This window comes from Schistocerca americana, chromosome 1, assembly GCF_021461395.2.
Source record: "Schistocerca americana isolate TAMUIC-IGC-003095 chromosome 1, iqSchAmer2.1, whole genome shotgun sequence".
NCBI lineage: Eukaryota > Metazoa > Arthropoda > Insecta > Orthoptera > Acrididae > Schistocerca > Schistocerca americana.
In genome coordinates this window covers 1,114,711,823-1,114,739,486 of record NC_060119.1, presented here as the reverse complement: position 1 = coordinate 1,114,739,486, position 27,664 = coordinate 1,114,711,823, and the positions used below count along the sequence as shown (strand labels likewise).

At 43.5% G+C, this 27,664-nt stretch overlaps 1 protein-coding gene and 1 non-coding gene across 2 annotated transcripts in view; both read right to left on the bottom strand.

The window, feature by feature from the left end:
* The window catches only part of LOC124596716 (ATP-dependent zinc metalloprotease YME1L-like), a 168,381-nt gene that overhangs the window by 19,451 nt on the left and 121,266 nt on the right, over positions 1–27,664 (bottom strand). The window contains exons 11-12 of the mRNA XM_047135891.1: positions 9,595–9,746; positions 8,005–8,151 (exon numbers count right to left, since the gene is read on the bottom strand). Of these exons, the coding sequence (XP_046991847.1) occupies positions 8,005–8,151; positions 9,595–9,746 (299 nt within the window). The remainder of the gene's footprint in view (positions 1–8,004; positions 8,152–9,594; positions 9,747–27,664) is intronic.
* Positions 24,824–24,898, bottom strand: Trnat-ggu. Its single transcript has one exon. It is a non-coding gene; the product is annotated as a tRNA-Thr (tRNA).

The following is a 27,664-nucleotide window of genomic DNA, read 5'->3' as shown; positions in this document are numbered from 1 at the left end:
TACCCGCTATTTTCCTGAGGGGCTCCATAACCCGCCTAACGTTGGAGCTCCCTATAACTAATAGGCCCGCCCTCTGTGACTGTCGGGACCTTGCCGGAGAATCGGCCACTGGCCCAACAGGCGAGGCATCCTGTGGTGGCTCGGAAACGATGTCATCACCACTAGGAAGCACCCCGTACCTGTTGGAAAGGGGTAAGGCAGCTGCCACGCGGCCAGATCCCACCTTCGCCTTTCGGCCAGGCACGCGCGAGCCCACCACTGTCCGCCATTCACCCTGGAGTGATGGCTGACCGGTAAGATGCTCACTGCCGGAAGATGCAGCGACATCAGGGGTTCCATGTGATTCCAAGGCCACCGAAGTAGGCATAGGTCTCACCACAGTTGCCCCAACGCCACTACGAGCCGACGCCTGCGCCTCGAGCTCGATGAGCCTAACAGACAAGGCCTCCACCTGCCCCCGAAGAGTGGCCAATTCTCCTTGCGTCCGCTCACAACAACCACAGTCCCTACACATGACTATGTTTACCCTACTCTATACGGTGACAAATTCCCAAGATAATCTTCTGATGAGCTACTCTGATAATCAAGAAACACTCACTGAAATACGAGACACGAAAACTACGCTAGGTTTTCCCAGAAAAACTATTTAAAAGCTAAGCGCAGCAAATAAGTACAAAAACGCTTTATACAAACAGTACTCGCTGCTGCTGGTGCTCTCGCTCTGGCTGTCACAAGACAACTGCTGATTCAAGTGACTAGTGGCTAACGGCCGCGAAACAAACAAAAGACGGTTTTAGGGCGCTTTCTGTTCTAAACGATCAAGAAAACACTAAGAAATCTAACACGAAAACTACGTAAAGTTTTATCAAGAACTGTTAGTTACTATGCAGAGCAGATAAAAACAAATAGAATCCCTTCCTTAGTGGAAGGTCGTAAACAAAATGCAAAATAAACGCTTTAGTTACCTCCTTCGCCTTTATAATCGAATTTGGACCGACAGTACTTTTCCCAGACGATGGCGGGAAGCTATCGTCGTTCCTGTTCCGAAACCTGGAAAGGACAAACATCTCCCCCCAAGCTATCGCCCCATTTCTCTCACCAGTAGTGTCTGTAAGGTTTTGGAGCGTATGGTGAATTACCGTTTAGCGTGGTGGCAGTCTTTTAACACCTGCACAATGCGGATTCCGAAAGCATCGTTCTGCAGTTGACCATCTTGTTGCTCTCTCCACTTATATTATGAACAATTTTCTCCGGAAACGCCAAACAGTAGCAATATTTTTTGATCTGGAGAGAGCATACGATACCTGTTGGAGGACAGACATCCTCCGCACACTGTTCTCTTGGGGCTTTCGAGGTCGGCTACCCCTTTTCCTTCGCAAATTTATGGCAGAGCGCACATTTAGGGTGCGGGTGAACACTACTCTCTCCCGTACTTTCTCCCAAGAAAACGGGGTACCCCAGGGCTCCGTGCTGAGTGTTGTACTGTTTGCCATTGCCATCAATCCAATTATGGATTGTCTCCTTCCTGATGTCTCGGGCTCCCTCTTTGTGGACGATTTTGCGATCTACTACAGCTCTCAACGGACCAGCCTTCTTGAACGACGTCTTCAAGGATGTCTCGATCACCTCCACTCTTGGAGCATCGAAATCGGCTTCCGTTTCTCTCCCAGTAAGACCGTTTGTGTTAATTTTTGGCGACGTAAGGAGTTTCTTCTGCCCTCCTTACATCTAGGTCCTGTCAACCTTCCGTTTTCAGACGTTGCTAAATTCTTGGGTCTTATGTTTGACAGAAAACTGTGCTGGTCCTCCCACGTTTCCTATCTTTCGGCTCGCTGTCTGCGATCCCTTAACACCCTCCGTGTCCTAAATGGTACCTCCTGGGGAGCGGACCGAGTGGTCCTTCTCCGCCTCTATCGCGCCTTAGTGCGCTCGAAATTGGATTATGGAAGCATAGTCTACTCCTCTGCTCGGCCGTCTATTCTTCGGCGTCTTGACTCTATCCACCACCGTGGATTACGTTTAGTGTCTGGAGCTTTTTACACTAGCCCTGTGGAAAGCCTTTATGCTGAGACTGCTGAACCTCCGCTGTCCAATCGGCGAGCAGTCCTTCTGAGTCGTTATGCTAGCCATCTGTCTTCCATGCCTGCTAATCCAGCCCATGACATTCTTTTCGACGCCTCCTTTGATGTAGGGTATGCAGGCCGCCCTTCCTTCCTACTACCACCGGGAGTCCGCTTCCGTCAACTGCTCCATTCTCTTTCCTTCCACTTTCCTAAAACCTTCTTGACAACTTGGGGTACAGCACCGCCTTGGCTCCATCCCCGGATCTGCCTGCTCCGTGACCTTTGTCGATTTCCCAAGGATGGTACCCCTCCACTTGTTTATCGTCGGGCATTTGCTGCTCTATGTGCACAAATGACGGACGCCACATTTATTTACACCGACGGCTCGAAAACATCGTTAGGTGTAGGGAGTGCCTATATTGTTGGCGACACCCCAAATCGCTTTCGGCTTCCCGACCAGTGTTCGGTTTATACTGCGGAGCTTTACGCTGTCCTCCAGGCTGTCCACTACATCCGCCGCCATCAGCGGATACAGTACGTTATCTGCTCAGATTCTCTCAGCTCTCTCCTCAGTCTCCGAGCTCTTTATGCTGTGCACCCTCTGGTCCACCGGATTCAGGACTGTCTTCGCTTGCTCCACCTGGGGGGCGTCTCGGTGGCGTTCCTCTGGCTCCCGGGACACGTTGGTATCTGTGGAAATGAGGCGGCCGATATTGCAGCCAAGGCTGCAGTCTCTCTTCCTCGGCCAGCTATTCAATCGATTCCCTTCGCCGATCTACGGAGCGTTCTATGTCGACGTGCTGTTCATTTATGGCACACGCATTGGTCGACACTTACCCATAATAAATTGCGCGACGTGAAAGCTCTTCCTTGTGCTTGGACCTCTTCCTGCCGAACGCGTCGTCGGGAGGAGGAAATTTTAACCAGACTCTGGATAGGGCACTGTCTTTTTAGCCATTGACATCTTTTAAGCGGCGATCCTCCCCCACTCTGTCCCCACTGCTCTCAGCTGTGGACGGTGAGACACCTTTTAATTGAGTGCCCCTATTTTAATCCGTTACGCTCCTGTCTACAGCTTTCGCCTGATCTATCGTCGATTTTAGCAGATGACACGCGCTCAGCCGACCGCGTTCTCCAGTTTATTGTGCCAGTGAAATGACGTCAGTCATTTGAAGCTTTTTTTTGGGGACTACCAACCCCTTTCTGTGGTGGATTTTTAAGCCTTCCTTCTGCTTTTAGTTTCTCCAATTTTATGACTTTGTTCCCATTGCTACTGGTTTTCAATTTCGGTTTTTTACTCTTTCCTAAGTCACGGGCTGGGCGCTAATGACCATAGCAGTTTTGCGCCCTAAGAAAACCAAAACAATAAACAAAAGAAAACCAAAACAAAAACGCCAGCATAAACATAAGAAACATGTGACTTTTTTGCTGCCATTCCCCTCTTGAGCAGACAACTATGCTGCCAAGCCATGCACCCCTAATAAATCTACCAGCACCATGCCCCGCCCATGCACAGTCATCGAATAACTCACACAAGTTATGCTCGGATCGCCAGCAAATATGGGAACTTCTTGAGGCAGCCATTTTACGGCCCTCCGATAGTAACTGGTCGTCACCCATACACCTCATCCCTAAACTTGATGGCTCCTTTCATATGTGAGGCAATTACAGATGCTTGAATGCAAGAACTGTGATGGACAATTATCTTATACCGAACATTTCTGACTCCACCTACCTTCTCTTGGGTGCTACAATCTTCAGCATACTGGGTTGCAAATGCGCTTATCACCAAATGGCAGTCGCACCCAAAGACATTCTGAAAATGACGATCATACCCCCTCCCCCTTCCTCCCCCCCCCCCCCCCAAATCAGGTTGTACGAATACCATTTCATGCCATTCAGGTTAAAAAACGCCACCCAAACGTGATCTCTCTTGCTCCATTTCTTATTGACTCTTTCTTGCTCCAGTTTGACTTCTGTTTTGTATATCTTGACAATATCCTGATCTTCACCAAATCTGCGCAATATCACAAACGCCACATCACAATAGTAAATGACACTCTCACATCAAACGGAGTTTAGATCAACACTGACAAACAGCAACTACGCCATCAATCTGTCCAATTCTTGGGAATACAGTCTCGGCCGCTGGCATACAGCCCCCTGAATCAAAGGTGCAATCAGTCTTATCCATGCTACTCCCTACCACATACAAAGAGCTCCATCGGTTCGTGGGAACAATAAACTACTACTGTCATCATTTGCCTGCAGCAGTCAACAACGAGGCCATCCTCACTAACACTCTTGCAAACTTGAGGCACGTGCCCTGTTCCCTGGATGGAACCAATGCACGCAGCCTTCGATGCCCTGAAAGACTCTCTCCCACGAGCCATCATCGTCACTCATCCATTCTCAGATGGTGAACTCTTCATCGCCATGGATGACAATGACTCCATGGTAGGTGTGGTCCTACAATAACGCCACAATGACATGGTCACGCCACTTCAGTTCTTTTCGAAGAAACTTTTACATGCCCAATGGAAATACTCAGCCTTTGACTGCAAACTTTTAGCAGTTTATGAGGTGGTGAAACACTTCTGCCCTGATGTCAAGGGCCGACTTTCCTACATCCTGAACAACCATAAACCATTAGCAGATGCCATATGCCACCCTCCTCCTGAAACACCCCCCCCCCCCCCCCCCCCCGTCCCTCTTGTCACTTTTGGTATTTCAATTTCATCTCTCAGTTTTCTAATGACGTCCGCCATATCAGAGGTGCCGACAACATCATTGCAATGTCCTTTCCCACATTAGCAACTTATCAACGGTTGTCGACCTTTCCGATCTGGTGTCCCTACAAAACCAGGATGAGGATACACAGTAACCTCTGAACAGTGTCTCGACTTCGCTGTCTTTCACCAAAGCAAAATTTTCCAGCATCTGAGAGGAGGTCTGGTGCGACTCTTTCACTGGCACCCTCCGACCCCTCATCCTCACCCCCTTCCACCATTCAGTGTTTGACACACTATATTCTCTAGCACACCCCGGAATTAAGTCATCTCCACGCCTTGGGTCCGAATGATTCATGTGATGAGACATTTAGCACGATTGTCAGACCTGGGCCCAGAACTGCATCACCTGCCAGCAGAACAAAGTCACCAACCACACTTTCACCACGTACACCTGGACCTCATCAGCCCCCTTCCCCACCTCAGAGGGCTTCTGTTATGTTCTTTCTTCCATCAGTCTTTTATCTCAGTGGGTAGAGGCTGTACCTCTCACCAACATAACTGCCGAAACTGTGGCTAAGGTTTTTGTTTCTTCCTGAGTTTCCCACTTTGGCTGCCCCGCTACCATCACCACTGACCAGAGCCAGCAGTTTGAATCAGTACACTTCACCCAACTCTGCCAGCTGTGTGGTATCAACAAATGTCACATGGCTGCTTACCACCCCCAAGCAAATGGACTGGTAGAATGGTGTCATTACACTTTCAAGACAGCACTGCAGTGTCATGACAGTCTTTGGACCGAGGCCATCCCGTGGGTACTCCTCAGCCTCTGGTCATAATACAAACCAGATATCGAGGTCACCACAAGTGAGTTCGTCTGTGATGTAAACCCTGTCCTCCCTGGGGAGATATTACAACCTACCTCCCCTGACAATCCCACCCCCCTTCCCGACTTTATAAGCCAGATCTGAACACATTTTGCAAACATTTCCCTGACTTTCTTGTCGTGCCATACGCCCCCTCCCCCATCCCCCTGCTCCTACATGCCCTCCGATCTCTTCTCATGCAAGTTCGTTTTTTTCTGCTATGATGCCATCTGGGTCCCACTCACCCCACCTTATTCATGCCCATATGAGATCATAAACAGCCCCCCTGACACAATGGACATCCAGGTTAAGAGGTTCGCTACTCACTGTTTCTCTCCACTGCGTGAAACTGGCACAAATTGACCCAGTGTCTTTCACAACCGACAACATCATGCAGTCTCCCAGCACTGAGGACTCTCACTCCAGCTATGACCCTTCAGAGCTGCTGCTGCAGCAGCCCTCACCCAAACATGCATCTGTGCCACCATCAGCACCATTCCTCAGGTTCTCACCTTCTCTCTCTACCTCCTCCCCCCTACCCCATCTAGTGGTTCTGCAAACCAACATACCGTCCGAACACGTGGAGGACGTGACCATCCTCATCGGTGACAACCGCATCTTCACCCTGCTGTAAGACAACTCGCCCCACCTCACTGGGGACCCGTTTCGTCAGTCAACCGTTGGCTTCCGTCCGCTCCCGTGCAGGGTCGACCACATCCTCCTCCGAGCTATGATAACCCCCTAGGGAGGGATACAGTTCGATTGCTGCCAGCCGATCATGCAGGCGACACACAGGCCAATGCCTTGTTCATCCACACCACCTACAGGAGTTCCATGTTGACCTCCCAGCGTGGTCCCTGCCACAACAACTTCCAGCGATGGACATCCTCTTCACATCACTGCCATCACCCTCAATCCCTGTCATCAGACATGCCCCTCTTCCACTGTGGGGGGGGGGGGGCTGTGTTGTGTTGACAAGTACAAATGACATATCTCTGCCATCGCAAGTTCTTTGACTCTGTAAACTAACGGCCCACGCCATCTTGCCAGTGGAGTTAGCTGTGTGATTTGTTGTAATGTGGATGTCTGTATGAAATACGAGTCCTACAGATATGTGTGTGTTTCCTTGGCTACAACCCAACCGAAATCCCACAATCTCATGCACTTTGGGACTACCCTAGTTACAAGTAAGACTGACAATTATAAATAACTTAAGTTATGACAAATTATTAAAAACTGTAATTGGTGACTTAATCAATTAGTAAAGTATGTCATCTTGTTCATAAAAATTATGGCAACAAAAGTATAATGTCGAAGTTCAGAATCTAAAAGGCATGGAGGCAAAATCTGCAATGAAAAGATATAATGGTGTGGTACTGCAATGTTAATTATTTTCTGAGTTAATTAGTTTTATGAAAATTGGATATGTTATTGAACAGTTGGAATATCAGTCTTTCTAATGTTGTATGTCAATTCAGCTAAATATGCAGATTAGTGCACCAAAAATTTCTCAGGGCAACTGTAATGTAACTTTCTATTAGCCCTACCTTTTGATTACCAAAGCACTCATGAAAGACGTAGACACTACAAGAATCAGCAAATTAAAAATAATAACCTGAATAATAAATGCAAATGGATTTCAGCCTAGATAACATATTGAAATATATGCACATGTCACATATAAATTACATATGAAGCTGTACCAAGATATGATAAAACTCAGAATAAATTAGTTGTTACGAAGAGTTGTAATCGTAACAGGTGGAGTACTTCTAACCTGATATGCCTCAAGTATACTTTGGCATCAGTTTTGGTGAATTAAATAGAGATGAAGCATAATTAAAGAGAATGTTTATGCAAGTGTATGTAGTGCAGTCAACTGGTCTGATTTTACAAATATAATTAGCAGAAATAATTGAGAATGTGGACAGTAGGTCAAAAACACTACAGTATTTGCATTTGCCTTCAACAAAGGGTAGTTTTTACAACTGCTAGAATAAATGTAAACTGGTTCTACAGACAATGGCAACCACTGATCATGAGTAGGTACTAATTATGTTTAACTACAAATCATTTATTCTCATACAAGTGTAACATCGCAAGAATGGAAAGATTTAAATGTTCTCAATCAACAGCTGGATGGGTTTACTATGTGATATAATTGGTAAACACTCAAGTAATTACCAGGTGTACACCAAGTTTATCAAACTCTCATAAAAACCACATAGTGTGCACACACACGCACATGCGGGCACTCACACTTTCCTGCTCTGTGAAAGGATTTCATTTAACAGCTAATGGTCTACTGTTATTTTGGAGTTACATGTTTAATAAAATTATTAATACCTTCAAATCACTTGAGGCTCCTGAAGTTATTTTATCAGGACCAAAGATGAGCTCTTCAGCTGCTCGACCACCCATCAGCATATCCAACACAGCCATAAACTGTGACTTTGTAACATAGTATCTCTCTTTTTCTGGCATGTATGCAGTCTAGACAAAGTATTTACATAGCAATATATGTAAAAAATGTATGTACATCTAAGACATTGTCTAAGCAAACAGTATTGAAGATGCCATTATACACTGATCAGCTAGAACATTATGACTACTGATATGCTATCAATAAAAACCTATCTAGGTGATAGCAGCATTGCCTGGTGATGAATGACTGCTAGTCAGACATACGTGCAAAGCACACAGTACCAGTGAACCAGTGAGCGTGTTATCCATGTGTAGAATGGGAAAGGTGTGTCATCTATCTGAGTTTCACTGAGGGCAGATTGTGATGACATGGAGGCTCAGCACATGCATTTCAGAAACTGCACAACTTGTCAGGTGTTTGAGGAGTGCTGCGGTGAGTGTCTTCGATATGTGGTGAAACCCAGGTGAAAACATGTTGGGACACTGTGGGGTTGGGCGGCCACTCCTCATTACATACATTGGATCTTGTAGGCTGGGCAGAATGGCAAAACAAGACAGGTGGTGAACTGTGGCAGAACTAACATCAGATTTTAACTCTGGGCAGATTACAAATTTATCTTAACACACAGTTCACGAAACACTTCAAACAATGGGCCTCCACAACCGACGATCCATGCATGTGCCAATAGAAACACCACGACATTGGCAGCTACAAGTGAAATGAGCACATGACCATCAGCACTGGATGTTGATGCAGAGGCAGAGCATTGTGTGGTATGATGAATCCCAATACCTTCTTCATCATGCAGATGAGAGGGCACGAATCCCTTGCCTTCCAGGGGAACAGCTCCTTTGACACATGTACCATGGGGTGGAGACAAGCTGGTGGCGTCTCCATTATGCTCTGGGGAACATTCATGTGGGCATCCATGGGTCTACTGGAGCTTGTGAAAGACACCATGATGGCCAAGGAGCATCATACACTAGTTGCAGACCACGAACACCCCTTCATGATGCTCATGTTTCCCGACAGCAGTGGCATTTTTCAGCGAGGCCTCACAATGTCAGGAGTGCGATAGAGTGGTTTAAGGAACGCAGTGGCAAGTTCCAGTTGACGCTTTGGCCCCAAAATCTGCCAGATTTGAACGTGATTGAACACATCTGGGATGTGGAGTCAGAGCTCATCGACCCCCTCCCCGGAATTTATGGGAATTACTCCCTCCAATGATCTCCAAGGCCACACTTCTTACATGCCATGATCCATTTCCACTGTTATCCATGCCAAAGGTGGCCACACCGACTATTAGGTAGGTGGTCATAATGTTTTGGCTGATCAGTGAACTTTACAATGTTGTTTGTCTGGTGTGACAAATAATGGGCAAGTCTTTTTTAACTTCTTTGAAGATCTATGGAAAAAATCTTTACCAAGAAGGGTGATTTAAGTTGACTGTTTTATGTTATACTGAAAATTTAGTACATAATTTCTTGAATTGTCAGCACTATTGAACTTACATGGCCAAGAGATGAACCACGTTGAATAATAGTCACTTTATGCAGTGGATGTGAATCTTTTGTATAAAAAGCAACAATTGCATGACCACCTTCATGATAAGCTGTTATTGTATTTGTTTCCTCATCAGGTATTCTCGATTTTCTTTCAGGACCTAGTATGAAATTAAAATAATGACAAATTCAGAGTGCTGTCTCATTCAATACTAACTGCTACTGATTTACAGCAAACTGTGTAGACTTTTGAAATACACAAGTTAAATATATGTAAATAAACTTTTTGGGTGAAATCTTTGGAAAAGTCAAAAATTCTACCAATTTAAGTTGCTAGACTTTGCTCATTGTTTGCAGTATGTTAATAAACCCAGGGGGATATTCAAGTCGTACTTACGAGGGGGGGGGGGGGGGGGGAATCGGACCCCAGGCTGCAAAGTCTAGGTTAGTTTTAAACTAATTAGGAGCCACTACACCAGGACCTCAACAATGATACCTGCTGTAATCATCTTGAGAGCTGAATTTGCTGACATAGCATTTGATCCATAAACAGGAAAGGCTGTTGGTCCAATATCCCTGTTATTTTCTAGATATGTACAAAGGAGGGAAGTCATAAAAAACAGCAAATAGTAATAGCACAGAAAATGATAACAAATCATAAACTTCCTTCTCTTCCTAATATACTTTGCTGTTAGTGTAGGAGTGATAGCTGATGTTTTGTTTGACCATTTTAAAAATTACTCACTTCTTCCATTCTCCTTCCACCCTCTTTCATTTTTGGATCACGGTATCACAAGTTTTGGGAATCATATGAATGTTTTTCATGCTTTTGTTATAAATGATTATAAGATGCAAGAGTGAAAGAATCGAGGAATGCATTTTATTTTTATTAGAAATACAAAGTAATATTTGTCGTATCTGCTAGTGTTATGCTTCGATTTAGTGATTTTCTTGTGGTTCACCCAAATCTGTTCATCTTCAGATAATCACATGATAAGAGGTATGCAAGAGAGAGCAGTAATCTGCTGTTGTGTTCACTGTGTCAATTCTTCTTACAGTTGTGGTGATATGGACAGAAAGACTGGCTGATCCCAATGAGATGAATATGTGAAGATCTAATACTCCAAATGTGCTAAGTACCCTTTTTTTCAGAATTGATTTTATTCACTCTAAAGGCGCTACAACCATGTGACTATATTACACTGAAAGCACTTCATCATTATGACAAAGGTAACGAATTATAACAGTGATGAACAGACTGAACATGTTCAACAATTAGTGTTGAATTACATCAGTTTAATGCTCAAATGCAATAACTGCCATATTGTTTGTCATGTTGTGGATGTAACACTTGGACATAAGCAATCGATCTGTAACAAGTATTGTTTGTTACAACACTTACACACCCCGATATGTTAAACTTACACCAGGTTTCATATTACAACTTCTGTGCTCATGCTCACAACAGTGAGGCAATAATGTAATTTTCACATGAAGGTGAAGTGTCTCAAGGAGCTAACAACAAGGCGTCATGTCTATTCCATGTTCTGAATTGCACTACAATTACTGTCATTGTGTCTGATAACAAAAGGATACTTGCAACTTGCAGTGAGAACTACTGTGGATGAAACAAAAACTGTGTCCTTTTATATATGTATATGTTCACAGTGCCTTGTGCCCTATTTGACTGCATGTAACATAAGTATCTGGTTTCAGACCACAGTTTCATATCCTGTAATAGAAATTTTGCCTTAATACAAAAGTGCAAGAAGGTAGTTAAGTGTTAGGTACCTGATGATTTAAAAGAAGTAGTTACTTCAGCATGCCATTCTTTACCATTCAACACCCTCACAATGGAAGAAATGGATTTTATTGACTGCTACTGATAAAGTCATCAACAAAACATAGCTAATCATCAGTTATGCTGCACAAACTAAGATCATGTGACATGGAATAATGCACATAAAAAGGACATTCAGCAACAATGAACAGTGGGAAAATATAAACATCCTAAAGAAAGGCAAAACTGTTGGAGATTTCATTCACACACAAATTTCAGTAGTGCAAAACATTTCATGACTGTCCACTGAAAAAAAGGATTTGCTTGCTATAGTACTATTTGTACCACACCACCATCAGCAGTTTTTCTTAGTGATTTAAGTAATGATACTGCAAAGTGATGATTTTTGTTTTGTGTTGTTTACATGTCATAAGATATTTATTCCATGGTACATTTTGTCAACCATTATAGCATGACATCTCTGTGGGACTTCGCCCATTTAGTCAGAATGAGATAATGTGTAAGACACCTTCCACTCACAAGTTTTTAATCTTATTTTTCTGGTGGATTCAATGTGATTTTTTCTCACCTTGCAGTTGAGTTTATATTTCCTAGATGACAATAAATGTTTAATACTGTACAAACATGCATGCTAATTTTGTATGTGATACAAATCTGTTTTTTATAACAACGAAAACAATCAATTCATCATCATCATCTTGGACAGTTTCCAGCCTCTGGCTGGGTCTGTCTGGAACATAGGCCTCTCCATCATCTTCTGTCTTGCCACCATCTCTCCATCTTCACCTTGGTCCAGTCTTCTCCTTCTTCTGGACGCATTCCTCTACTCCTTTCAGCTGTATGTCTCTCAGTCTTCCTCTTGGTCTCTTTCCTTCCAGTTTCATCTCATGTGTCCTCCTGGGTATCCTCTTCTCCTCCAGTCATTGACTCACTTTGGAAGATGTTGCCCACAGTTGGCAACAAAACATCAGGAAGCAGAAGTCTTACAGATCGACCATGGCCTCTCAGCCTGGATGTTTCAACTAATGAAGACACCAGTTGTGAAAGCCTACACATTACAATTAGCCCCCAAACAATTGGGAAGCTATGATGTACCATAATTCAGTTGTACATCAAAAAAAGTGATCCATTATAGGTTGTTGTCAGTAGTAAAACTGGCATTAATTACCAGTTCATGAATGTCAAACTGGAGCATGGGGTAACAAGACCTAGTATAAAAAAATAATTACAGCCATTAAAATTAATGGCTAAAGCATGTAAAAAGTTTAACAATCTTCATGGTATGTAATATCTGCAGGTTCTGCAAAAGTAAATAATAGCAACCTAACAAAGTATTAATGCATTTAAGAATCACTCACAATTAAGCAGATGTTAAAACAGGAAATGTTTGCTATCATTAAGTTTAGCGACCAGGCTTACAGTCATTGGACATTGTATTGTTAAGAATGCAAGATTTTTTATTCTAGTGTGCATGCATTTTCATGTAGGCAATGACTCACTGAAGTCAGAACTATGAGTTGGTCAGTGTTAGAGAAGTGGCATTATGTGGAATGTTAATGAACACAAAATTTAAGATGAAAGTGGAGAATTAGTAATTCAGGGACAATGTGATGAAAGTGATGACAGTAATTGGAAATATGGTGATGAGGAATTATTAAAAGAGTAGTGTTTCAATTATGAGTGATGAATATATGCCAGTATGAGCTTCTAGTACAACACCACCAGCCCATAGCACTGGCATAACAAACAGTCACCATTTTCACATTTGCTTTGTCATGAGTGATTCTTAAATGTGTAATTACTTTGGGAGGTTGCTATTATTTACTCTTGTGAAACCCACAGACGTTACAAACCACAAGCATTGTTAAACTTTTTACATGCTTTAGCCATAAATTTTTAATGGCTGTAATTCACCATACAGCAGAGATGCTGAGTTGCAGACAGGGGCAACAAAAAGACTGTCACAAAATAAGCTTTGTGCCAACAAGACCTTTGTCAAAAATAGACAACAGACACACACTCACACTCAAGAAAATGCAACTCACACATACATGACTACAGTCTCTAGCTGCTGAAGCCAGTCTGCCTTTTGTGTGTGTGTGTGTGTGTGTGTGTGTGTGCACCTGTCATCTATTTTTGACAAAGGCTTTGTTGGTCAAAAGCTTATTTTGTGACTGACATTTGGTTGCGCATATCTGCAATGGAACAAAGGACTGAGCAGAATACCACCAGCTAAACTTCAATGTCCCTGTTACAGTTTTGTGGAAAATTGTTCCAGCTAGATTGGTTTCAAAAACTACATTAATAATCAATGGCCAGATTTTGCTCAGCTGTTTATTGATGACTCTTAATATTGACATACTTCAGCAGTAGGGTGAGCATTCTTTGCCCTGAAGCAGAAATATCCATAGCCCTCAAATTACTCTGTTTTTACTATGGATATGATAACAATAGAGCAGGTCATCATTCAGAGAAATTTTATGAGAAATTCTAGTGAATAAAACAAGAGGTATGGGAATCTTGTTTCATTGGGTCCCAGCTGAGTTAGCTCTGACTGACAGTGAGAGGCAGGCCAAGTGGCTAAGGAAACAGGTGTCACTGGTCCCATGGGACCATTAGATTTCAAGATTTGTTTACAAACACTGGCTGATGAAGAATGAAAAATGGCTTGTGTCTTTCAGTCTGCCATTAATGTAGTATTACACTAGAATTTAACCAGGAATCAGAAACACTCTTTGGATTTGAAAATTTCATGTGAACAGGAAACTAATAATTACTCTGGTAAGAATGCATACCAATCATAGCTGAACTTGTGACGTTCACCTGCTTTATTTCTTCATTGATAGTCTTTGGTGTTGACATACTGCATTCTTATACTGGCTGAAAATGGGGGGTGGAAGTTCAACACTGACTAATGGAAATGATGTAGCCTATAGTTACACAATTGTATTTCACAGTTCTTTACTTTCACTGTTCACAATCCCCTGTTGTCCATCCTCCCCCATCACACAGTATTGTTCGTTAAGGCCACTCATTATGTATCACTTAATATAAAATGGTTTTTACTATGAATTACCTTATTTTTATTCACTCATTTCTGCTGTTGCTGCAGTTACTCCCACTTGTCCAAAACCGCTTGCTTACATCTGGTGGGTGGAGTCCAGCTGGCATGCTGATTGGCTGCTGTGGATTCTCTTCATAATGGCTGCTCTGACGAGCTTGATTTTTGGTTGGCTGCTGCGGCTGTCCTCTATAATGGCTGCTCCGATGAACTGGATTCCAGATTGGCTGCTGCATCCAACATTTGTAATGGCTGCCTACATAACCTTGGCCAATATCTTCTGTTGTTATGCTGTGTTGTTAATGCTTCCTACCACATTACTTGTTCACCCGAAATAAACCTTTTGGAATACTGTAATTACTTTTCACTGTCAATTACTCTGTTTAGTGTTCTCAGTAATGTTGGTGCCACACTGACTTTAAATTCAGTCACTCAATTTAAACTGCACATTTCACTGTCCAAAGTTTGCGAGTCCTTGTTTACTGTGTCCAAATACAATAGTCCCCACCCGAAAGGGTACCGTATATGACATTCGCCTGCTTCATTTCTTGGTTGATAGTCCTCGGTGTCAACGTACTGCATTGTTATATGGCTGAAAAATTGGGGGGGGGGGGGGGGGGGGAGTTCAACACTGACTACTGTAAATAATGTAGCTGACAGTTGTACAATTGTGTTTCACAGTTCTTTACTTTCACTGTTCTCAACCCCCCAACATTACACAATTATATGGCCAGTTCACTATTGGTAAATGTTGATAAGCCTCATTATTAAGTTGCAGTGAGCATCAGCATACTGCTACAATAGTTTGCTGTTGAACACCCATGAGCAATAAAAAACCTAACCACACAGTTCACAGTTCTTTCAGAATAATACGGTACGTGTGACACTATTTTTCAAATAAATTAAACACACATTGTCATTAGTTGCTCTAGCACACAACCTAATTGTGTTACACTTATTGCACTGTTAAGTTGATGCATTGTTGTTAATCTAACCAATACAGGTTTAATGTCTGAAAATCAGCCATGGACCAACTGTCTTGGGACCAAAATCCTGTCCTTTATATATCCTCACAATAATAGGCACTGAAACTATACATTGTTCAATGTTTAAGTTACAGAAATTCCAATTAAAACATAACTCATTCAATTAACTGAATACAATGAAGAATTCCTTCTCTTTAACAGTTCCTTCTAGCATAAAGGTTAGGTCAAATTATTTGTTTAAATAATGAAATTAATAGATATAGTTACACAAACAATACTTTTAACAAACCTGGTAATTATTTTGGAATCAATTAAGGGCTGGCTTTGCTAATATGTTTTTGAATAGAGCAAAATAAATACTTTAAGAATCCTAGTAGTTCTTCTTCCAAACATTTATAATTAGTACATAATTTATATTTGTTTAGAATCTTAGTCATGAAACAATTAATGATTTCACTCTATAATGATGTGGAACACAAGATATTAACTAGGAATGGTCAAAATAAATTGGGTAATTAATTACATACGCAAAACTCAGCACAAAATTAGACCTGGTGCTATATTTCTTAAGGCTGTGGGCCAAACTTTCTGTTTTATGGAAATGCAGAGTATACTCATTCATGTTAATGGTAATTAGGCTATGGGAGCCTTTATATTTTAGGAAGTAACAGCTTTTTCATGAGATGAGAAAACATTTTATTTTTCAAGCACAGATCAAAAACTAACAAGAATAAACAGCTCGTAACCAAGCCGACTACAGCAAAGATAAATATCTATCAGCTGCAGCTTTCACCCGCTGTTTTTGGCGCAGTGGATAAATGACGTCGCCACATCAGCCCCCCTCCTTTTGAAACCGGGTGCACCAGGTATGTGGGGAAACTTGCACTTGATTTTTCTACCAGCTCTCGTGAAAACATCTGGTGCAGGCAATGGCTGCTCCTGTTCTGCACTTGCTGCTTCGTTGTCCTCTTCTGAAACCGAGGGCTCGGCGAGACTATCTGCTGTTTCTTTGGCCTCCACGTTTGAGGGTGATTTTGCAGACCGAGGAAGGAGTGTACCCTCTTCGGTGTAAGCAGGTTTAAGCCGCTCAATTGAGACTGTCTCTTCTTTACCATCCTTATCGATTTTGAAGCTGTGGCTTCCTCTTGTGGTTACCCTGTATGGTCCAGAGTAAGGCGAAACAAGCGGCGGGCACACCGTATCATCTCTAAGCCACATGTGGGACGTTGCTTGTAGGTCTTTATGTACAAACACTCTCCGGTCTCCATGTCTGACAGGGTTAGTGGGTTTGATGTTTCTCATTCTAACACTGAGTTGTCTCGCGAATTGCGTGCATAGCTCAGGGGCGAATGGCTGTATAGATACTGGAACGATAAATTCTCCAGGAACCCTCAATTGCTCGCCATAAACCAATTCTGCGGAAGAGCATTGTAAGTCCTCTTTCACGGCCATTCTCAGTCCGAGTAGGACCAGCGGTAGAGCTTCAGGCCATGAAGTGGAACTACACATTAATGCAACTTTGAGCGTGCGGTGTAGTCGTCCCACCATTCCATTACTAGATGGATGATAGCTTGTGGTGCGTAGGTGGTTGCACCCGCACAGTAGTAAAAGTTCATTGAAAAGTTGGCTTTCAAACTGCCTTCCGCGATCTGTTGTTATGTTTTGCGGAATGCCAAACCTGGAGAACCATGAATGCAACAGTGCTTTTGCAGCCGACTCCGCAGAAATGTCTTGTATTACAACTACTTCTGGCCACCTGGTAAAACGATCAATGATTGTGAGCAAATAGTGTTGTTCTGAAGAGCATGATAGCGGGCCCACAATGTCCATATGTATATGTGAAAATCTTGCAGATGGTGCAAAGACATGTCTGCTGACTTTATTACGCTGGCATGTTAGGCATGCACGCACCCATGCACGACAATCTTTTTGTATTCCAGGCCACACTACTTTGGAGGAAAGTAACTTGGCTGTAGCTCGCACTCCTGGATGTGATAGGTTATGTAGTGCACTATAAATCTCGCGACGATATTGTTCTGGTATGTAAGGTCGCTCCTTTCCTTTTGCTACGTCACACCAGATTCCCTCTGGAACATTTGGGACAGACACACCATCTGAGCTGCAGCGCAGTTCTCTATTCCTCTATTAGACGGCGCAAGAAAGGATCTTCTCGTTGTTTAGATGCTAACTCGGTCCAACGAATTGAATTTAAACTGGCACAATTCCTAGACAGGCAATCTGCGACCAGGTTGTCTTTTGCTGAAATGTGACGCACATCAGTTGTGAACTGTGCAATGTACTCGACTTGCCTGCACTGACGTGGTGAATTGAGCTCTGTGTCTCGTTGAAATACAGCTACTAACGGCTTGTGATCGGTAAACAAGTGCAAAGTGCCTCCCTTTGACAGACATGTGAAAATGCTTTATGGCTAAGTAAATAGCAAGCAACTCACGATCAATAGCACTCCATTTTTGCTGCTGTCAAGTCAGGTTTTTAGAGAAAAATGCGAGCGGCTGCCATCTGCCATCAACTTCTTGCTGTAGCGCTGCACCCACTGCTGTTTGGCTTGCATCAACCATGAGCGCTAAAGGAACGCTCAATCTTGGATGTCCCAGTAGTGTTGCCCGAGAAAGACATTTCTTTAAGTCATGGACAGCTGCTTCAGCATCTGGACTCCATGGAATTTTACGATTTCCTGTTGTATTTTTACCTGCAAGTAACGTTGTGAGTGGCTCTTGGGCGGCAGCTAATTTAGGTAAGTGACGTCCGTAATAGTTGAGCATGCCTAAAAATCTGCGAAGTCCTTTGTAAGTTGTGGGAAGGGGCATCTGTTGTACTGCTTCAATACGCTCAGGCAAAGGTGACAGGCCTGCTGCTGAAACCAAATATCCCAGGAACTTAACCTTGCGTTTTCCAAATGTGCACTTTGTTTCGTTAATAATTATGCCATACTCTGTCAGACATCGGAAAAGCTGCCGCAGATGTTTGACATGCTGATATACAGAACCAGAGAATACTAAAATGTCGTCCATATAACAAAATACGAATGGTAATTCTCGAAGCACCTCATGCATGAATCTTTGCCATGTTTGGGCAGCGTTTCTGAGGCCAAGTAGCATAAAATTGTACTCATACACACCGAATGGTGTGATAACTGCTGTTTTTTTAATGTCAGATGGAGCCATGGGAATCTGGGAAAATGCTTTGGGGCAATCAATCACACTAAATATTTTGGCATTGCTAATCGTACTGTTAAAATCAGTCACATTGGGTACTGGGTAGCAGTCGGGAATTGTGCGGGCATTAAGCGCCCTGTAGTCTCCACATACTCTCCATGAATTGTCTTTTTTACGGACCATGTGAATTGGAGATGCCCATGAACTATCAGACCTACTTACAATACCTGTTTTTAGAAGTCTGTCGAACTCAGCTCGCGCCACAAGCAGCTTCCCTGGAGGCAGACGCCGCGGGCGGAAGGCAACGGGTTGACCTTGTGTTGTGCTGATGTGGTGTTGAGTATTGTGTCTGCATTTCCTGGTTGCATTGACGGGTTCAGTAAGTGCTGGAAAGTCTTGAAGCAGTTTACAAAAAAGTGATTCCTCCGACAGTGCTCTGATATTGCCTACAGTATACGAATCGTTACGACTGTTGGGTGTCTTCTTGCGTGATGCACACGTGTGCGCCCTGCTTAGTTGTGGGTATGTTATCGTATCACAATATCCCGACACGGATGACGCGGTAGAGGAGCCGGAAATCTTCGTGCGGAAAGACACGGGCACATCGCACTGCATTTGAACCGATGCGGAAGACACAGTAGGCAATATCCCTTCTGTGGGAACTGTCACCAAATGACGGTTAACCAGGTCGGGCATAAGTCGGTAGTTCCGTAAAAAGTCCGCTCCAATTATAGGACTCGGCACATCAGCAACCACAAAAGTCCATTTTGGATGGAAGTTGGAATTCAGATGTAATGCCATCTGTTTCTCACCATAGGTAGATATTCTGGAATTGTTTGTCGCAGTCAGCACATGTTGTGTTGTTGTCGTGAGTATATCACCTCTCTTTCTTTGACAAACACTGACTTCTGAACCTGTGTCAATCAGAAACTTCTCACCTGAAGAGAGGTCCAACACGAACAATCGGTGTGATTGGTTGACTGCAGATACCGTGGCGTTTTCACCTCTTTGAATCACGCTATGACTTGTGTGCCTATGTTGTTGTTGACGAACGTTAGCGCCCCTTAACGCCCGCCTTTTAAGTTTGGGTAGCTGCAGGGTTGAATACATTGACGGGCAGTGTTACCGAAGCGTCTGTGGTACCAGCACCATTGATCTGTCAAATCCTGTTGGATAGCATTTCTTTGTCTTTTCCAACTGCGACTTCGTAGCTGCTGGTGGTGTGAAGTTACTTGCACGTTGAGTTTTGCCACTTGTGCTGCCAGTTGCTGTATGGTGGGTTCGGTCGATGAGCACTGCTGTTGGGAAGTATTATTGCATGTTCCTGGCTCACTGACGTCAGATTCCATCACATTACACGTTCTTGGGCCTCTATCCTGGCTGTAGTTGAATTCGGAACACGCAGAAACTTCGGTTAAGGTGTTTGCGATGGTGTCTGCCTTTTTTGCTAAGACTTGCAATGGTAAGTCTGTTTCTGCTGCAATGACGGCACGGATGTTGGCAAGAAGTTTACGAAGCCATATTAGACGTAAAGACTCTTCAGGTAGGAGTTCTGGGCCGGCTAATGTACGTAAGGCTTTGAGTACTTGTCGCCCAAATCTTCGTATGCGAAAATTTTTTGTAGTCGCAAATCTGGTGACAACATATAATGCTGTATGAGAGCTTCCTTTAGCACAAAGTAATTTTGTTGTGACAAGGTTTCTTCTACTTGCTCTATCACTTCTAAATTTAGATGTGAAACCACTATATTAAATTTGTCAATGTTGTTAGACACCCCACGCTGCCGAAATATGCATTCAGCCTGCGTAAACCAAAGCTGGGGGCGCGTCGGCCAGAACGCGGAAAGCTTAACATTTCCGTGTCGCGCGTAGGTATTCCCACCTTTTGCGTTAACATCTGTCGTTCCATTTTGTGGTGAATCAAAGGGCGTGGACTGCGATCCTTGGTTGAACAGACTGTAGTCTTCAATCTTGATTCCACTGCCCCATGCTTTTGTCTCTGAATTCATTATTCTCGTCAGTATATACATTTTCTTTATGCTTCTGCTACGATTTTTTGGGGTCACCACTATGGGAGCCTTTATATTTTAGGAAGTAACAGCTTTTTCATGAGATGAGAAAACATTTTATTTTTCAAGCACAGATCAAAAACTAACAAGAATAAACAACTCGTAACCAAGCCAACTACGGCAAAGATAAATTTCTATCAGCTGCAGCTTTCACCCACTGTTTTTGGCGCAGTGGATAAATGACGTCGCCACAAGGCAAAAATGAAAATAAAATTAAGTTAAGGAGGAGGCAGATGGCAAAACAAGAGAGGAAGTAAAGAGATCCCAGCTTGCCTCATCACAAACTCCTTCCCAAAGACAGCATACTGCTACCAAGGATAATCTTCTCAGTGAATACCACAAGATGACTGCTCAACACATAGCTTTACACCTCACCTGGATTGGTCAACACTGACATTGGACTGTTGATGACTGGGAAAATGTTGCCTTGTCGAATGAATCTCATTTTAAATTGTATCGTGTGGATGGATGTGTATAAGTATAGAGACAACCTAATGAATCCATGGACCCTCCATGTCAGCAGGGGACTGTTCAAGCTGGTGGATGCACTGTAATGGTGCAGGGCATGTGCAGTTGGAGTGATATGGGACCCCTGATATGGCTAGATATGACCCTGACACGTAACACGTACATAAGCATCCTGTCTGATCACCTGCATCAATTCATGTCCATTGTGGATTCTGATGAACATGGGCAATTCCAGTAGGACAATTTGACACCCCACACATCCAGAATTGCTACAAAGTGGCTTCAGTAACTCTCTTCTGAGTTTAACCACTTCTGCTGGCCACTAAACTCCCCAGACATGAACATTATTGAGTGTATCTGGGATGCCTTGCAATATGCTGTTCAGAAGAGATCTCTACCCCTCGTACTCTTACACATTTATTGACAGCCTAGCAGAATTCAGTGTCAATTCCCCCCAGCACTACTTCAGACATTAATCGAGTTCATGCCACCTCATGATGTGGCACTTCTGTATGCTCGTGAGGATCCTACATGATATTAGGCAGGTGTACCAGTTTCTTTGGATCTTCAGTGTATATGAGGTGGTCCGTCCCAAAACTGGTCTTATCCAATTTTTTTTACGAAATGAGTGAAGCCTAGTCCGATTTTCTTCAGTACCCAGCGCATTGACTGATTAGTCTATATTCACTCAAAAGCTGTTCTTTACCATAGAAATATCGGTCATCATTCCAAAACTTGCCTTATTTACTCCACGTGTCGTTCCAATAGTTGCCTTATCCTATCAGACAATGAAATTCTTCATATTCCAGTCAAAGGACATGCGCGATATTTTTCGCGCGTTTTTACAGCTGTCGTCAGTAAAATATGAAGACGTGTGCAGTTTTGTGACAAAATAGGATTATGGTGGAAGCAAGAATTACTCCAGCTCCAAAAGACAAAGCAAGATGCCATAAAAGTGATCCTGCTTTATGGAAGAAGACCAAGGAAAAATATAAAAGGTAAGAAAGATGTCAAATATGTGCAATGTGTTTACACGACTGGTTTAGGCTGTGGTGTCAATGATCAGTGAACTTATAAAGGTTAACAAAACGGCAGTGGTGGCTGCTGAAAATAAATTTTAGGTGTTCACAAATTTTTAGTAATACAATAGATTGTTTGCACAGATAATTTTTTTTTATTTATGGTGACGAGCAGTTTCAAAACTCTCAGGTTTCTAAATTTGGTGTGGATTGCGCAGTGAGAGACTGGAAGAAGGCTGCTGACAATATGATGAAAAAATCAAGTAGCTGGCATTTCAAATTTTCTTCAGCAAAGCGGTTCATCTTGTGTAAAATGTCTGAAGGAAACGTGACGGTACAAGGAGAACTGAATTACAATGTAGACTGTGGTTCAGGAAGGTCTGTGATGAAGAAAGGTAAACATTTGATGAATATGGATGTTCCACAAGTTGTGTCCTCAGGAGTGCCCTTGAACCCAGCCAAGATTAGGGACATACAACATTTGCTACAAAAACATTTTGGATTGGAGTGGAAGCTGAATGAAGAACTGGCTTTCTACAAGAATTTGTTAGCATCCAATACTGGAGAAATAAATTACTCCCCTGAAGAGAGAATCAACGAATATTGTGAAACTCATGAGGATTTGACAGACTTAGTTATTTGAATTCTGCTCTATGAATACTTATGTAGAATCATTATTGTTTACTATGAACTGTGTTTTTAAAGTTCTAATAAGTGAGTATAAACTGAATGCATCAGCACTCTCACAAACGCATACAAAAAGTATATTCCTGAGTACATTAACTACGCATTTGCAATGTGCTGCAACAAAACTTGTCTAATCCTGGATATAAAGCAACTAACCAATTTCTCGATGGGAATAATTACATGCCCAATTAATCATGACTTTATTTATTAAAATTATGCATTCCTACCAGGAAAAGAGTTCAGTTTCTGTCGGCATTAAGTAGTTTTTAGTTTTTTGTGTCTCCTGTAAAATTTATTATGAATAAGGCAAGTTTTGGAACAGACCACCTCATATGGTCTCTTTAAAAACACAATCCCAAAGTGATCATGCTGAGGACAGACCATCAGTGTTTTCACAAAACGTTCGATTCTTGTATTCAGCCAGCACTCCACTATTGCTGAATTGTCAGGTTGGTGTACAGCACAATGTTCTTACACGCTGTCATACGTCTACCCAATATAAGACTTCCCACAATGACAAGGGATCTCACATATGCCCCATTTTCTGAGGGCACTTAATGTCATATTTTCTGAGAATCCTTTTGATTCTAGAAGACACGTAACCAAAACATACGAGAAGGCCATTGCTGTGGGTGTTTTCCCACCTTAATTTAGATCCCTACATTTAACTCACTTTGATTAGAATGCATTCCATATCTAATTATTAGAATAACATTTCTGTTGGAACCCATTTTTAGGTGTTGTAGCTCACCAGGGGGCTGTTGGGATCTGAGACACATGTACTCCACATACCATAGAGCACAAAATATCACCACATTATGCAGGGTGAACACAGCTTTTGGCCTGCAAAATTTAATTCTGCGTCGGTCAGTTTGCAGTAGACTATGTCTCAGAATTCTGTCACCTTTTCTTTGTATCATGACATCTAGAAATGGTAGCTGCTACCTTTTTCTGCTTCCATGGTGAACTGAATCCTTAGTTGGAGAGAGTTCAAATGTTGGAGAGACTTTGGTAGTGCCTCTATTCCACGGAGCCATACCACAAATATATCATCAACTTACAGCCAAAAGCAGGAAGGATGAAGAACTGCAAACTTCAGTGCTTTTTTCTCAGAGACAAAATATTACAATACGCCCTATACTTCATCAGCATTTCATCAAAATGTGAAGAAAATCCCTACATTTCGTCATCACAGCATATACATACCTATCTTAACATACCATAATAGTCATAGGCAACCATATAGGTAACCTTATAATTCTACCTGCTGACAGAGGCTCCACACTGTTCTTTTGAACCACAAGGATTACCTGGCACAAGGACTCCACCACCTTTCAGATTCATCCACCTACAAACCCTGTCACAGTGACCCCTTTCCAGAAGTCCAGCAGGAGATCCTCAAATTATCTCCTCGAATCCCTAGCTCATCACATAACCTGTATAGTTTATAATAACCTACAATTTTTGAGAGTATATTAGATGATGTAATATGCAGTTAATTAGACCTCTAGCTATATGCAATGCACAAATGCAATAGCATAGACCTAATGCTACCTAGCGCATTGTTTGTCTTTAGTTGTTATTATTAACAAAGTATGGATTCCAGAATGAGATTTTCACTCTGCACCGGAGTGTGCGCTGATATGAAACTTCCTGGCAGATTAAAACTGTGTGCCCGACCGAGACTCGAACTCGGGACCTTTGCCTTTCGCGGGCAAGTGCTCTACCATCTGAGCTACCGAAGCACGACTCACGCCCGGTACTCACAGCTTTACTTTTGCCAGTACCTCATCTCCTACCTTCCAAACTTTACAGAAGCTCTCCTGCAAACCTTGCAGAACTAGCACTCCTGAAAGAAAGGATATTGCGGAGACATGGCTTAGCCACAGCCTGGGGGATGTTTCCAGAATGAGATTTTCACTCTGCAGCGGAGTGTGCGCTGATACGAAACTTCCTGGCAAATTAAAACTGTGTGCCCGACCGAGACTCGAACTCGGGACCTTTGCCTTACCCGGGCAAGTGCTCTACCAACTGAGCTACCGAAGCACGACTCACGCCCGGTACTCACAGCTTTACTTCTGCCAGTACCTCGTCTCCTACCTTCCAAACTTTACAGAAGCTCTCCTGCAAACCTTGCAGAACTAGCACTCCTGAAAGAAAGGATATTGCGGAGACATGGCTTAGCCACAGCCTGGGGGATGTTTCCAGAATGAGATTTTCACTCTGCAGCGGAGTGTGCGCTGATATGAAACTTCCTGGCAAATTAAAACTGTGTGCCCGACCGAGACTCGAACTCGGGACCTTTGCCTTTCGCGGGCAAGTGCTCTACCATCTGAGCTACCGAAGCACGACTCACGCCCGGTACTCACAGCTTTACTTCTGCCAGTACCTCGTCTCCTACCTTCCAAACTTTACAGAAGCTCTCCTGCAAACCTTGCAGAACTAGCACTCCTGAAAGAAAGGATATTGCGGAGACATGGCTTAGCCACAGCCTGGGGGATGTTTCCAGAATGAGATTTTCACTCTGCAGCGGAGTGTGCGCTGATATGAAACTTCCTGGCAAATTGAAACTGTGTGCCCGACCGATACTCGAACTCGGGACCTTTGCCTTACCCGGGCAAGTGCTCTACCAACTGAGCTACCGAAACACGACTCACGCCCGGTACTCACAGCTTTACTTCTGCCAGTACCTCGTCTCCTACCTTCCAAACTTTACAGAAGCTCTCCTGCAAACCTTGCAGAACTAGCACTCCTGAAAGAAAGGATATTGCGGAGACATGGCTTAGCCACAGCCTGGGGGATGTTTCCAGAATGAGATTTTCACTCTGCAGCGGAGTGTGCGCTGATATGAAACTTCCTGGCAAATTAAAACTGTGTGCCCGACCGAGACTCGAACTCGGGACCTTTGCCTTTCGCGGGCAAGTGCTCTACCATCTGAGCTACCGAAGCACGACTCACGCCCGGTACTCACAGCTTTACTTCTGCCAGTACCTCGTCTCCTACCTTCCAAACTTTACAGAAGCTCTCCTGCAAACCTTGCAGAACTAGCACTCCTGAAAGAAAGGATACTGCGGAGACATGGCTTAGCCACAGCCTGGGGGATGTTTCTAGAATGAAATTTTCTCTCTACAGCGGAGTGTGCGCTGATATGAAACTTCCTGGCAGATTAAAACTGTGTGCCGGACCGAGACTCGAACTCGGGACATTTGCCTTTCGCGGGCAAGCGGTCTACCGACTGAGCTACCCAAGCACGACTCACGCCCCGTCCTCACAGCTAATTCCGCCAGTACCTCGTCTCCTACCTTCCAAACTTCACAGAAGCTCTCTTGTGAACCTTGCAGAACTAGCACTCCTAGAAGAAAGGATATTGCGGAGACATGGCTTAGCCACAGCCTGGGGGATGTTTCTAGAATGAAATTTTCACTCTACAGTGGAGTGTGCGCTGATATGAAACTTCCTGGCAGATTAAAACTGTGTGCCGGACCGAGACTCGAACTCGGGACCTTTGCCTTTCGCGGGCAAGCACTCTACCGACTGAGCTACCCAAGCACGACTCACGCCCCGTCCTCACAGCTTTAATTCTGCCAGGACCTCGTCTCCTACCTTCCAAACTTCACAGAAGCTCTCCTGCGAACCTTGCAGAACTAGCACTCCTGGAAGAAAGGATATTGCGGAGACATGGCTTAGCCACAGCCTGGGGGAGTTCCCGAGTTCGAGTCTCGATCCGGCACACAGTTTTAATCTGCCAGGAAGTTTCAATAAGATGGTTGCTTGCCATTTTTAGATGTCTTGGTGCGACGTAAGAGTGATGGCACACTTGGTCACTCAGTGTACAGTAATCCCACTCATACAGACCTGTATCTGCAAGCTACTAGTTGCCACCATCCAGCACAAACAATGGGCATTCTCAAAATCTTAATTCACCGTGCCCATACCATCTCTGACACTGACAGTCTTCAAGCGGAACTGGAACACTTGCAAAAAGTATTTCTGAAGAATGGCTTTTCAACTAGGCAAGTGAGCAGAGTGATGCAGATCTACAAATGACGGAACAAGGAAGAGGAAGAGGCCTTCAGGTCGACTGCTTATCTACCATTTATTGGGAATATTTCTTAACAGGTAGGCAGAATACTGAGGAAGCATTAAGTGAGAGTCATCTTTCGCCCTCCTTCCAAAATTTCATCACTGGTGGGATCCATTAAAGACGACCTGGGCCTGCATAAATCAGGTGTTTACAAGATTGCGTGTGAATGCGACAAATCATATATAGGGCAAACAACACAAACTGTGCAGGAATGCATTGTGGAACACCGACGGCATACTCACCTTCTCCAACCCACCGAGTCCGCAATCGCCGAACATTGTATTTCCACAGACCACTCCACGAATTACGACGACACAAAAATTTTGGCACGTACATCGAACTTTTGGAGCTCGATTATCAATGAATCTGTGGAAATAAGATTGTCTGACAACGAGACTCTCATCAATCGAGATAGCGGTTATCAGCGTAACTCTGCTTGGAATCCTGTTATAGAGAAACTTCGTAGTCGACATAGTTATCTGCATGAAGACGAAAATCGACCTGACACCGATACACCGAGCTTTCACCGTGGGGAGCTTGGGGGCAGTGCACAGAGTTGTTACGAACGCGCACGCTGAGCAGCGCATGTGCAATGTCACCTCAGTATGGCTCTAAATAACAGAGCTCAGCGCATACTCGCCAGTACTACTACAGTGGTACTCACCTGAAGATGGCCAGAAGACTGCGTTGAAATATTGTGGAAGGACGTTTTGACATCCGGCAGTTCTC